Source organism: Aedes albopictus, chromosome 1 (assembly GCF_035046485.1).
Source record: "Aedes albopictus strain Foshan chromosome 1, AalbF5, whole genome shotgun sequence".
Classification (NCBI taxonomy): Eukaryota; Metazoa; Arthropoda; class Insecta; order Diptera; family Culicidae; genus Aedes; species Aedes albopictus.
In genome coordinates, this window is record NC_085136.1 from 325183153 (window position 1) to 325197564 (window position 14412).

General features: G+C 37.1%; 1 protein-coding gene across 1 annotated transcript; it reads right to left on the reverse strand.

Annotated features, from left to right (window-relative positions):
- Positions 1–984: 984 nt before the first annotated feature.
- On the reverse strand, positions 985–2501 carry LOC115264319 (serine protease grass-like). The gene is made up of 4 exons (XM_062847250.1): positions 2312–2501; positions 2009–2216; positions 1519–1730; positions 985–1461 (listed from the first exon to the last, which is right to left on the reverse strand). The coding sequence occupies exons 1-4, from the start codon at positions 2388–2390 to the stop codon at positions 1043–1045; spliced, it is 918 nt and encodes a 305-aa protein (XP_062703234.1). The 5' UTR covers positions 2391–2501; the 3' UTR covers positions 985–1042.
- Between the last annotated feature and the right edge of the window lie 11911 nt (positions 2502–14412).

Here is a 14412-nt window from a genome sequence, read left to right on the forward strand (position 1 = left end):
TCAGCTAAACAGCAGCTGAATTAATATGTTTTTCAATTGTTAACCGGAGATCTGTGTAAATTCACCTCTGCTGAATAGGAGTCGAAGTGTGATTACATTCAAACCACGGGAAGTTTATGTTTTGATTTGAGTGCTCCAATTCATCATCTCTAGGATGGCGTAGATAGGAAGGCATGCGGCTGGCAATCGACGGATCTTGAGTTTGAATCTTGATTTAGGTCAATTTTCGTTTAGTTATTTTTTCACAATAGGTGCTCACAGCATAAGTGCCAATCAATAACTCTCGTGGAAATTGAAAAATTTTGCATTTTATTTATTTTTAATCACTTTTGCTAAAGCTGAATAAAAACTTTACTATATAGTTGTGAAACGACTTAACAACAAACAGTCCAGTTGGTACACAACATTATGCTTCAAAGTTTCTCCAAATTAGTGTGAACAAAACCCGAACAAAGGGTGTGTCTGAAATTTTTTAAAAATGTTATTCAGCATCATGCTGATTTAATCCGTCGTAAAGGTGCTTGTAAAATGAACGATTGTTAGTTGTAAGTTGTAGACATTTCTTATGAGATTTCCTAAATAATTCATCAGTTATTTTTGTGAAATTTCTGGGAGAAAATCTGAAAAATCCCTTGAGGAATATCTGAACATATTCAGCAGTGGTCGTCAAAGATATCCCAGGAGATATTTCAGATGGAATCGCAGGTGCAAATTCCAAAAAAAGAGTTCTTGTGAAAATTTCTTCAGAAATCACTGAAGAAATTTCAGAAATTGGGAAGAAATTTTTAAAACAATTACTGAAAAATGTCATGGAAGAATATAAAAATAAATCCCTCGCTGCAATTCCCGAAGAAATCTCTAATATTCTTGCAACACTTGTCGTCGCACTTTCATACTGTGCTGCTCGATTTGCTGTGAACAGTGCAATGAACTCATTGCTTCAGTTTCAACTTGCCCCGGTGTACCTTATCAAAAAAATCAATAGAAACAGTTAACATTCTTTATTTTTCGAAAAAGTACTTCAGCGAAGTTTGTGAAATTGTTAACTGAGGGGCTGTATCTTGGCCAATATCCAATCCATGTACTCCGAAACGAGGGTGTATACCCCAGGCACGTTGCTTTCACATCGGTCTAACCCGAAGGAGACAATGCCGACTTGCACAAATCGAGTTCCGTCATGATGGGCAAAGAAGCCCAGCGGTCCACCGCCAAATCCTTTGCACGGATTGACCCCATTTTCACTACCAGCACACATCTGCTTGCTGCCCAGCTGAACGTTCACCCAACTTCGGTCGTATATCTCCTGACAAGCTTCATTATCTACTCGGAGCTGAATAACTCCCGTCAGTACATCCAAGGCGGCGTCATTTTTCGTCCTTCCCCAGCCGACCGCGATGAAGTTACTGGAGGTCAACCTTCTGAGCTTAGCCGTTACAGGCAAGCAAATAGGTTGGATATGATCTGGAAGATGTTACGGGAAATAAGAAATATTTGGCAGGCCTTTTCCTGACAATTTACCATTCATAATTACACTGCGGTTTAAGCGTAGCAGTCCTATGTCGTTTCTGAACCTGGGGCGATTGAATTCAGCATGGTATTCAAACGATTCAATGCCAAATTCTTCAACAGCATCAGCACAATATATCTCCGTAAGGCTTCCTGTTGTATCGTAAAATTCACTGCAGTCTCGTTCCTGACTTTTGGTATGCTCTCCAAGAATAACGCTATGCCTGTGAAATTGGAGAGCTTTCTCTGTCATGTATGTTGTAGGTGGGGTAGAGGGGGTGAAGCTTAAAAATCAAGTGCCCAAATGAAAGCTTTTAAACAGTTATACGTTGTTGGTTTTACTATCAAAGTTGATCATTTAAACTCTATATGCAAAAAGGATGAATCTTTTCCATGGTACGCAACTACTTCGGATTCCTCCGTTTCCAATATGCAAACAGAATCTGAATTTTGATTCTTATTTAAAAAAGGTGATCATATGGGTTCATGACAAATCACTTACAGTTTCAAATTTCTGATGCAATGCGCTGCTGTTAGGACGTATCGCTCGTTGATCAAAGATCCAGCGCAACGATCAAGGATTTTTTCTTTTTCGGTGTACCGTATAACCGCCACCCAGGGATGCTCATACACAAAAGTCGCGTTTCCATGCGATACTCTATCAGTTACGGACATCCCGCAATTCTTGGGTAGTAAGTTAAAATTAGCTCCTAGAATGAAGGACACAAAACCATTGGTCATAGAACATATCGACAAAGATATCGTGATTAGCCGTTATTATTTTAGTGATTATTCAGCAACTCACGGCCTTGCACTTCACCAAGCAATACGGCAACGGTCCAAATCGAACCTATCAAATATGAAATGGGCAGTACCGATCTCATCGTGCCCGATCCTGCACTAATTAAAACTCAACTAAAACGAAACGGCGAAACGCTGATAATAGAATTGCGTCCGATCCACTGAAAAAGTCTTGTACAACTGACGAAAGTTTGATTATTTAATCAGGGTCTTCTCGTAACCAGAAACATTCATGAAGACCTTTGACCTCGAATGCTTGACTGTTCACTTTCGTGGGTTTCCCTGGCGCAAAACTTAATGGCAGCCTATTAATTGCACCCATAAACAAATAGAAACACTCCATAGAAAAACAAAAAGCGCTCCATAAAGAAAGAACATATGTTACATGAAAATGTGCAATAATACCCATAAATAATTGAAAACGTTCCATACTTTATAAAAATGTACCGGTAAAACATAAAATTTTCTCGTTAGAAGTGAAATTTTGCACCAATAAATAATACTGAAATAATGTTATCAAACTGCACCATATAATATATGAATTGCTCCATGAGAAATTGAAAATCCTCCATATGTAGCATACTCTCAGAATTTAATACAACAGGGCTGAATTGCTTGACATCGCACTGCTTTAGTGGTGCAAATGAATAAAGTTATGGTGAATTTTCAATTTTTTATGGAGCAAAGTGTATTTTATGTGGTGCAGTTTGATAATACTTATGGAGCATTTTTCTATTTTGTATGGAGCAATTTCAATTTTTTATGATGCAATTAAATTTTTTATGGTGCAATATTCAATTTTCAATGGGAACAATTTTAATTTTGAATGAAGCATTTGCATTTTTCTACGAAGCATTTGTATTTTATTATGGAGCATTTTAGTATTATTTATTGGTGCAAAATTTCACTTTTAATGAGAAAATTTTATGTTTTACCGGTACATTTTTCATAAAGTATGGAACGTTTTCAATTATTTATGGGTAACATTGCACATTTTCATGGAACATATGTTCTTTCTTTAGGGAGCGCTTTTTGATTTTCTATGGAGCATTTGCTATTTGTTATGGTTGCAGTAACATTTTGCCTAATTTAATGTATGCATATACGTTTCTGGTGGACACGCTCGCAGTTAGTTACCAACAAATATCTCAAAAAAATGAGCATACGTATGTACGGAAAAACTTGTAATTAATTAGAAGGCACAGAATGTTGCTAATTGACAAATTGAGAGAGGGCCTGTTCATAAACTACGTAGACTTTGAGGGGGGAGGGGGAAGGGTTCAGGGCAAAGTCTACGCCCCATACAAATTTTCAAACTTTTGTATGAACAAAAGTCTACCAGGAGGGGGAGGGAAGCGGGGTCTGATATGGCCAAAATTAAGTCTACGTAGTTTATGGACAGCGCCAGATGAATTTGTGATAAAAATAATCGCGTTCTGGTGAGATTCAAATCCACGACTCCGTACGCGCTTGACCGGTGTTTTAACCAACTAAGCCACAGAACAGGTAATGGTTCTGCGGAATAGAAACCCAAACTGAACCCGAGCCCACATCATAAACATTCGTTTTTCTTCACAAACCATCTCTCTCTTTCGGCTTAGATGCCAATCCACAACACACTCGCGTTTGTGCCCATTAACTGCAAGTGAGAGCAAATTGTTTTTAATATGAAGTCGAGTCTTACTCTCGCGCTCCGCATTTGAAACATAATTCTTTCACCAGCATCTCAGCTCCAAGACAAGATATTTTGAATCCTTTGTTGACGAAATTGTGCTTATGGATAGCGCTGTTGGTTAAAGTTTTCATAACAAAAAACAATAAAATAAAAATGCGTGATTTTTTGACACATGTCGTGGAAAAATAATGAAACTATGGTTATTTGATTAACACAATCAAAGTTTCTACGGCCATCAATTACTAATACTATTCACTTATATATAGAAAAACATAAAATATTAGAAAAATATTCGAAAATTCCAGAAATTAAACAAAAAATTGCTAGAAAAGGATTTTTTGTGTTTTTTTAAATGGCCATTTTTAATTGCCCCTGCTGCGTGTCCATACTAAGAGCAGTTTTGCCAGTAAGAGAAAAGCACGCTTATCACACCAGTAAGCACAATTCCTGAAAGAATCCCTGGAGAACTTTATTAGAGGGATCCCAGGAAAAACCTTTGAAGGTATCTCTGTGAAAGAATCCCTAGAGGTTCCCTAGAGATTTCTAAAAAAAAAAACCTAAAGAGGAATCACTGGAGAAATCCTTGATGAAATTTAAGGTGAAATTGTTGGACAAATTTCTGGAGAAATTACCCGAGAAAGTATAAAACGAAACCATACAGGAATTTCTGAATAAATCCCGTAGGTAATTTCTTTAAAAGTAGGTAGGTAACAGTAGGTAATCTCTAAAGCAGGGGTTCTCAAACTTTTTTAGCTTGCGACCCACTATTGATTGTTACAGAATTTGGCGACCCACCAGCACGTATTTTCATAGCAAACAGCATTTTAGAAAATTTTGACTGACTTTTGAAATACATTTTATCGTCTTCGTAGGTTGAGATTATTTTCCATTCCGATAGCATCTAATCTGGCAAATTTTAAAGACTTTTTTTTTTTTAATTTACAGAAATTATTTCATTTTTTTTGTCAAAATAAGGTTGAGGTGCTAAGTGTTCGGTTTTAGTTAACTCTTTGTCTTTAAGAGTTGTTTCCAAGTTTCTTATTCAAATTAAATCAGTCTGCTTCATATAACACTTGCGAACACCACACATCTTAGGTATTTTATCACACATTTAAGAAATAACGTCTTTGAAAAAAAATAGTTTTATTTTATGTTTCTTCAGAACCTTTCAAACAAATCGAGTTGAACACTTTGTTCTATATTTACGGTGAGACGAGTTTTCAAAATTATTATGTTGCCAAATGGTCAGATTAGTCAGATGAGGTTTTGAAATTTCTAAAAAGTCAGATTTCTAGCAAAATTTCACTGAAATTATGCTTTACCGAAGTTTGGTTGAAATAATGAAATAAACAGATAGTTTGATCAATATAACCAAACTTTCGTTGGTGTCTTGAAGAGATTTGGTATTTAGAACTGGACGTACAAATGTAACTGAAAATGAAAACTGCAAGCCAATACTTAAACTCATTATTTTCCAGGCCACTAGGAAAATCTGAAATTTTACCTGAATCTTACACCTTCTTATTATAATCTCATAGTTTCAGAATCGATTTCAGAACGCAGAAAGTAGTTTCAACATTGAATATAATCCAGTTAGTCCTGCCTAATATAAATCTTGGAATAAATTAATTAGACAGGATCCTTATTCCTAGAAGTAACTCAATCCAATCTCCAAGAGAGTATTGTAAATTAAAAATGGATTACAATATTATTTGAAATAAGTTAACTAAGACATTTATTACAATATCGTCCAAGCATTCGCGACCCACCAAAAATCAGCTCGCGACCCACCAGTGGGTCGCGACCCATAGTTTGAGAAACGCTGCTCTAAAGAAGTTCCCGGATAAATCCGTTGAGTAGTTTCATAAGGAATCCCTATTCAAATTTCTAAGGAAACCCCTAAAGGCATCCAGAGAGGATTTCTGAAAAAAACTTTTGAGTAGTTCCTAGAATAATCACAAGAAGAATTCCTATTGAAATATCTGAAGCAATCCCTGCTAGGACTCCAAATGATTTTTTTTTGGAGAAACAGAAAAATAGTCTGAAAAAAAAAGAGTTCTAGGAAAATATAAGGAGCATTTCTAAGAGAAGTTCCAGCGGAAGTTATGTGATAAATTGTGGCATGCATTTTAGGAAAATTCTCAGCAAGAAATTTCAAAATAATCTCTGCAGGAATTGCGGAAGAAACCACAAGTGAAATTCCTTTATCGATATCCAGAGATATTCCTGTAGGAATACCACGCAAATATCCTGAAAAATCCCAAAAGGAATCTTCGAGAATCCCAAGAAAAGTCTTGAGATAAATCCAAATTCACTGAGAAAATTCTGGATAAATTGTTTGTGTAGTTTTTGGAGAAATAACTGGAGAAATATTTTGAAGAAATCCTTAGAGGGATCCCCAGAGAAGTCCCTGGTTGATTACCCGATAGCATTTCTGGAAGAATCTCAGCGGAAATTTCGGACGGAATGCTGAGAGGAAATTCTGAAAGAATCTTTAGAAAAATCTCTAGATACACCCCTGAATGAATCCATGAGGCAATACCAGGGGGAATTATTGGAGCAATACCCACAGAAGCATCTGGATACACCTCTGAAGGAGTTCCTGTGGAAATTCCTGAAAATTCTGCAGGAATATCATCAAAAATATTGTACTCAAGTTGCAATGGCAGTTAATCATTTGTATACTTATTTCTGAAACAATCTATATCGGTCCGAGTGCTTTATGTCCCGAACAGGAAAATTAATCTAAGCATCTCCAGTAAAATTCAGCAGGAAGTTTTGAAAAACTTCCTAGACAAATATCTAGAGAAATTCCACAAAAAAGCCTTGGGCGCAATTCCTAGAAAAGTTTATTAAGTAATCTTCAAGAAAATTCCTTAACAAATACTTTATTAACGATTCTGGGGAGAATAATGTAAAGAAATCCATTTCCGGAGGAATTTTGATATACTTTGAACTGATTTTATAAAGGAATCACTGGAAGAATTTCTGAAGATATTTGTGAAGATATTTCCGAAAAAAAAAACCTGTAAGAATACTTTCAAAAACGCCTCAATAAGCTTTTATAAAGATCTTTTGAAAAAAAAACTCGAGATATTTCTGTGGATATTCCTATTGAAATTTTTAGGAAACATTTCTTGATAAATTCCTCAAAAAATTCGCAGCAAAAAATCTAAGAGTTCTTATTTAAGGAAATACGCAGGAATTTGGGGAGAAATGCATGGACAAATATCTGGAGGATCCTGGAAGAATTCCTGCAGATTTTTCCGAATGAATCCCTGTAGAAGTTCCAGTACAAATTGCTCCGTAGAAATTGGTAAAGAAATTCTTCAGGGAACTTTATGAAAAAAAAATCAATGGAGCAGTTTTGAAAGCAATTTATAGAAGATTTTTCAAATGGAATCCTAAGACAAATTTATGAAGGCGTCTCATGAAGAATTTCTGGCAAAATCTACTGGGATTTTTAAGATATTCCTGGAAATATTTCTGCAGAAGAAGAAGAATTCGGAAAGGAGAATGTGGAAGATTTTCGAGAGAAACCCGTGGGAAATTTTTGAAACAATTGTGATCTTTTGATTTCCTGAAAGAATCGCTGAAAGCATTTCTGAAGAAATTCGAGACTTCCTGAAAGAATTCTCGTAAGAAATTTTGAAAAACTGATGTAGCAATTTCTGTGGAAACCCATGGAAAGTTTTCTAGAGGAGTTCTCGAAGCAATTTCTTAACCTTCCGTAGCTCGCGCGGTTGACTACCTGCGTCAGCACCACGCTAATGATGAGTACAAAAAGCGAGTTTTTTTTTCAACGTGTTGTACAAAATACAACAGCACGATTGTTCGAGGGTTAAAGAAATCCTCTATAGGTAGATGTTAAGTGAAATTCTCGAGCAATATCTGAAGAAATTCATGGCAGATATTTTAATAAAAGTTTTCGAACGGAATCGGCAAAATACTTTCTGAAATGAAGGAATCCAAGAAAAAAGTTCCCAGGGCATTCTTGGCAGATTTTTTAATGAAATTCTCTGGAACATTTTCTAAAGAAATGACTGTGGAAATTTCTGAATGATTTTTACAGGAATCCATGGAGTAATATCTGAAGATATTTATTTATACACTAGTTCAACAGACTGCCAAGGTCTAATTGAACAATTTACCTTAACTTATGCTTAACAAACATCATACAACACGCAAAGCTTAACAAGTTAACATCATGACACTGATTTTGAATCTATATATTTTGGTAGTCTTAGTTTTGTTCTGTTAGTTTTGCCAAAGGAAGGTTTATGAGACAAAAAACATGGAAAAATTGAAAGTTTTTGAAAATCGACCTTCAATACATTTTGATCGAGGACTTTGTTTTGGCTAGAAACTTGAAACGCTAGTATATTAATAAAAACAATAGCGCTGTCCATGACTTATTTTCCAAAAGAATCATTTGATAAATTTCTGGAGCATCTTTCAAAGAATTTCAGAAGGAATACTTGCATGATTTTCTAAAATAACTTTTTGAGAAATTGCGGAGAAATAGTTAATGAAATATCTGAATTAATCCCTGTAAGCAACTCTAGAAATCCCTAGAGAAAATGTAGATATGAATTTTGACACATTAGTTTTAACAGCCCGTAGAGTTATTTCCGGGGAATATTGTGGAGTCATCCATGGGCACTCATACTGGTAGGATTACTCTAAGTGTACTGGAAAGATGACTTTTTGATAGAAGGCCCGGAGTGTCGAGTCACATATACCCATCAACTCAAATCGACGAATCGAGGTGATGTCTGTGTGTGTATGTGTGTATGTATGTGCGTGTGTATGTGTGTGTGCGCAAAAAACTCACATCACTTTTCGACAGTAAACCTCAACCGATTTTAATGACAGATTTTTTCATTCAACAGGGAATCTGGTTCCATTGTTTCCTATTGAAAAGGGTTTGCATCGGTCCAGCCGTTCCGGAGTTATGGCCATTTAGGTGTTCCAGACCGGTAGGAAGGAGCCAATCATGAAAATGCTACGAACCTATGCATGCGACACATCAAACAGCGGCATTTTCGATAACCTGATGAACGGTAAGCAGGAAAATAGTTTGAGACTTTATCTGAACCAGTAGTGTTCGGGAACCTGTTCCGGGTGTCCTGCCGGAAGTTGCCATGTATAAAAGTGTACTATACCTATGCATGCGATACATCGAATAGCGGCTTTGGAGGAAACCTATTGAACAGTTAGCAAAAAAAAACTAGTCTCAGCCCATGTTTAGAACAATCCGTACTGTCCCGGGACTGGTTCCGGGTGTCCCACAGGAAGCACGGTGTAGAACCAGCAATCGATAAATATGTTAAAGAGAACATAATTTTTACCAACTTTCACCTAATCACACCATTTCAGATTTCTGAGGTGTAAATATGGGGTGATGCACAAATTATGTCACGCAAAAATCGACCTTTTTAAACCCCCCCCCCCTCCCCCCTATGTCACACTTTTTGTATGAGACCTTAAAAGTTTTTATATGAGTCGTCACGTTCTGCAAGACCCCCCCCTCCCCCCTAGAAGCGTGACGTAATTTGTGCACGGCCCCTAAGGATGGGTCAACGTTGTATGGAAACTCAAATTCAATTACATCAACGAACCGAATAAAGGTTTCCTAATCTCTTTTTGCATCTAAAATTTCTGCACAAAATTTGATGCTACTGATTGTGCCCTTGCGCTCTGTAATGTGGTTAACACTTGAATGGGATTTAGAATGGAAAATTACACTTGCTAGAATTTTCTTATTACATAAATCTTTGAACTAATGATATTGAAATATAGCCTAAAATGTGTCGAAAAAACTTTGTTGAAGACCGCAAAGTGATGTGTGATTGTGAAAAAGTTTTATTCTAGCTTGTAACTATCGTCTTAATATTAATCGGTTTCAATATAAATCGGAAAAAATCTTCACTGGTCAAGCAGTCAAGTTATATTTTTCAGCTCTGCCTTTAGGTTGAACATAATGTCGGAATAAATAATTTTCCCAAATCAATTCTTGCGTTTCAAAATTTAGTATTCTTATGGCTCAGGAAAACTTCGGCTTACATCGACGGAAAGATCACGAGGAAAGATATTTAACGAGAAAGGCACTATCACAACTAGGTGGACTGATCTGGTTTTTAAATCATTTTTTATACTATGACAAATTGTTCTGAGCTCGCCACAGACAGTAGCAGCGCGTAAAAGGATGGAGATAGGTGAGGAGAGTCTACTTTCCGGTAAAAAAAAATCAAGTGGGTGTTAAGGGCACATAAAAACGGGATTTTAACCTTAATATGATGCTGTGGTCAAAATAACCCAGACAGGCTCGCTGAACGTACACTAAGCCATCGTGATGCAGTTAGCGTAACATCGTAGGAGGTCTTGTACCGACTTTTCGAACCCTTTAAGCAGAATACCCTCTTTGAATGAGTGTAATTAGTTTCGTACCTTTTAATTCCGCCGTATGTAGGAGGGTTAATGTAAATATTTAGTGCTGTGGTAAAAAATATGTTTTTTTTGCACTTTGCAGCAGAACTATTAGATCTTTTCCTCCTCCTTCTTCTTCTTCTTCTTCTTCTTCTTCTTCTTCTTCTTCTTCTTCTTCTTCTTCTCTTCTTCTTCTTCTTGTCATAACATCCCTACTGGAACACAGTTTATAGCAACTGTGCTCTTCAGAAGACAGTTGAAGGCAGCGTAAGCGGAACCAACACCTGATTGACAGGTATGTCATAACTCACACTGTTCGAATTGGCTTTGCTTCCGCTGCCTTTCCGCTTTAATTTCCAGAGTGCAATCTTTGAAGAAATTTTTGTGGAAATTCTTTCAGAAATTACCCGAGGAATTACGGGACGAGAAAGCATTTCTGAAGGAATCTCGTTAGAAGTTTCTGGAGGAATTCCCGGAGAATTTCCTGAAAAATCTTTGAAGAAATCTCTGTGAGGATATCAGATGAAATCCCATGAGAAACCCTTGAAGGAATCCTGAAAAAAATATACTGGGGAAACGTCTGGAGCAGTTCCAGGAGAAGTTATTGCAGAAATGTATAGAATGTATAGATGGATAGAATTTGTTAAGGAATTTTACAAGCAATACCAAGAGATTTCCGTATTGGAATACCATGAGTTAACCCTGGAAAAATCACAAGAGGAACCCCCGGGAAATCCAAAGAGGAGGCCTAATTGGGAAATCTAAAGAGAAGTCCCACTGAAATCTCTAGAGGAACTTCTATATAAGTAATAATCGTCGGCATTTATAGAGAAACATTTCTAGAAATTCCTTGAACGATCCCTAAAGGAATCCTAAGAGGAATTTTTGAAATCCCCGAATTGGCTCATCAGTAAATCGGATCCAGGGGCTCCAGTCCTGCAGGGATACCAGCAAAAATTTCTAGAGGAATCCCAACAAAAGTTCCTGAAGGAATCCCTAGGAGTATCACAGAAAGAATGCGTGAACAATTCTTAGGAAAATATCTGATGGGGATCTTATAGAAATTTCCAGAATAAATCTTGGAGGAACTCTAGCTGAAATTATGAATTAATCAAAGCAGGTATACATGGAGAAATCCCAGCAGGATTTCTTGAAAGAATCTCTAGAAAAATCCCTAGTGAATTTCCTCGATAAATCCACGTAGCAATTGTAGGAGGATTGATTGGAGAAATCCTTATAGAAACCCCTGCAAGCATCGCTGTAGAAGTTCATGTAGATTTTTTTGGAAAAAGCCCTGCAGGAATACCAGACAGAATTATTATAGGAATCTCAGCAGAAAAAATGCCTGGAAAAATCTTGAAGGGAAACATTTGAATTAATCCCCAGAAGAATTTTCGGTGGAATCCTTGGAGAAACACTAGCAAAAATACCTGTGGGGGGTGAATAATGATTAGTGGCATTCCCCTTGCGTGTCCTTCCCCATCGGTGACAGCAAGCACCATGACGAGACAGCCAGTGTGTTGCCACCTCATTGAGGAGTGGAGCTTTGGCAGAGCAAGTCGCCTGCATTGCGAGGTCCCGTATCATGCCAAGTGATTCTGCTGTAGTTGGCCAAACGTGCTGGGGAACAGATTGTTCCAGTGAGTTACGCAATATTCACAATACCCATAAGACACGAAGAAGAAATTCTTGAAAGAATCGCAACAAGAATTTCTGGATGAATCCCACCACGAATTCCTTAAGGGTTTCTAATGGATAAATCCCTGGAAGAATCCCAACAGCAATTCCTGAAGCAATCCAAACAGGAAATCTACAACGTAAATCTAATCATAAATTTCTGAAGTAACCCGAAAAAGAAAACCTGGAGAAATCCCAGAGATGCCGGAAAGAAGTAGTAAATTGGTAGACTTGTAATCACAACAACAGACAAAGTTTAATGTTTGTTCTGTTCCAGAGGAAATTAAGAAGAATAGTCTTTAAGCCCATATAGCCGATATGGTAAGCATTCGTGCAAGCAGCAGTTTCTTAATGGCAACTTCCTTTACTACCTTCCTATAAAATATCTTCATGACAACCGCACGATCGACATATTCAAAATAGCCATTGGCAGTGGGAGATCTCAGATAATAATTGTGATAGTTCTCATGAAACAGTAAGCTGAGCAGCAGGCTGTGCCCCAGTTGGAACGTTACGCCAAGAAGAAAGAGAGAATCTTTCAGAAATTAAAAAAAATGGTTAAAACATTGGCTAGGATTGGGCACTAAAACGGCATAAATGTGTTAATTTGCCAAAAAGTATTGTCATTTTCAAAAGTTACACAAGATTTGCTTATTGCGTAATTTTTATGTGACGTCAAAAGGCATCAACTGATTAATTGATTATAAAGTGGAAATACTGAGTAAAAACACTTTTTTTTCTACTTAAAAAAGGCTGACAAAATCCGTACAAAAGTTGGCGAAATTGGGTCCCCACTGTACTTACGAAACAGGTAGGCTTGAATGTTGATTTTTCTCTTCATAGCATTATAGAAAAATCACGTTCGTACTACGAGGAATTTGACAATTTGCTCATTCTCATATAAACTAATTAAAAAAAACCCAGATTTATCCACCTAGTGGTGATAGTGCCTTTCTCGTCGAATATGTACTCATGATCTTTCCGTCGACGCAATCAATCTTGCTTTAGAGTAAGTGATCAGCCCCAAATCTCTGTGCTTTGGTAATGGACGAGAAGGGGGAAATGCTCATAACAGCGATCTGGGACTGTACCACCTACGAATTTCTGAATCATAAGAATACTTTATTTAGAAAATCAATAATTTTATCAAGGTCATCATCGAATTGGGGCACTTATTCCGTCGTTATATTCAACGTATGGGCAGAGCTGAAAGTATCAGTCCTTTCAGTTGACTGCTTGACCACCTTCACTGGAGGCTGATTCATACCAACATGACAATTACTAGCCAGGATTAAACTTTTTCCACAGAACACTTTGACAAAGTTTTATCTGCACATTTTATGCTATATTTTATTATCATTGGTTGCAAAATTCATGTAGAATTTGTAATGTAGTAATTTGAATTGCCAATGCTATATCACATTCAAATATCAACCACATTACAGAGCTCGCCCTCCAGACGCATCAAAATTTTGCGCAGTAATTTTAGACGCAAATAAAGATTTGAAGGAATGTTCCGGGCTGATGCGCTTAAATTTTAATTTTTCCATACAACGTTGATCCTTCCTACTGTAAATTTACGTCTCAGGAATCTAGAATGGTGTGATTTGATGGGATCGCTTTAGTTTTTTTAGGTTTTTGGTTCTCTTACACATATCTATCGCTTGCATTCATTTAGTTCACTTTCGTAATTTCGCTAAAGCACCCAACGCTGCTTCTGCAACACCACCGGTAGCCTCTTATGTAATCTGAGTATATTTTGTATTGCTTACGAGACCCCCGGAAATGATTCCGTGATCTGAGTTTATGAAAACTGTTAATCAGATTACCCGGAACTAAAAACACTACCGGTAGTAACTTATGTGGACTGTGCCTATTTTCATATCATCCATGCATCAGGTTACTGACAAAAAAGCGATTTTATGTACCGCAAGCATGGGTTTGATTCACTTTTATGTATGTCCACTTCCAGTGGGACACCCTTAACCGATTCCGGAAAATTTACATGGTTCATTTTTACATTTGACCAATTCCGGCGGGACACCTGAAACCGGTTGTGGAATACTATCGGTGGTCTCTAACGTAATCTGAGCTGGTTTTCTTGAAAACCTTTCATCAGCTTATCGAAAAAACCGCGGTTTGATGAAGCGCATGCATGGAGTTGGGTTCCCTTCTACATTTGACCACATCCAGAGGGACACAGGGAACCGATTCCGGGACACTACTAGTTTTCCCAAGCATGATCTGAGATATTTTTTCTTGGTAACCGTTCATCAGGATACCTTAAAAGCCATTTGATGTGTCGCGAATATTTTTTTGGTTCT

Excerpts from the sequence above, each read along its gene's own strand:
- LOC115264319 (XM_062847250.1), bottom strand. The coding sequence starts at position 2,390 with ATGAGATCGGTACTGCCCATTTCATATTTGATAGGTTCGATTTGGACC. Across the intron at positions 2,217-2,311 it reads GCTTGGTGAAGTGCAAGGCC|GAGCTAATTTTAACTTACTA; the intron begins GTGAGTTGCTGA and ends CCTTCATTCTAG. Across the intron at positions 1,731-2,008 it reads TGCATCAGAAATTTGAAACT|GCATAGCGTTATTCTTGGAG; the intron begins GTAAGTGATTTG and ends CCAATTTCACAG.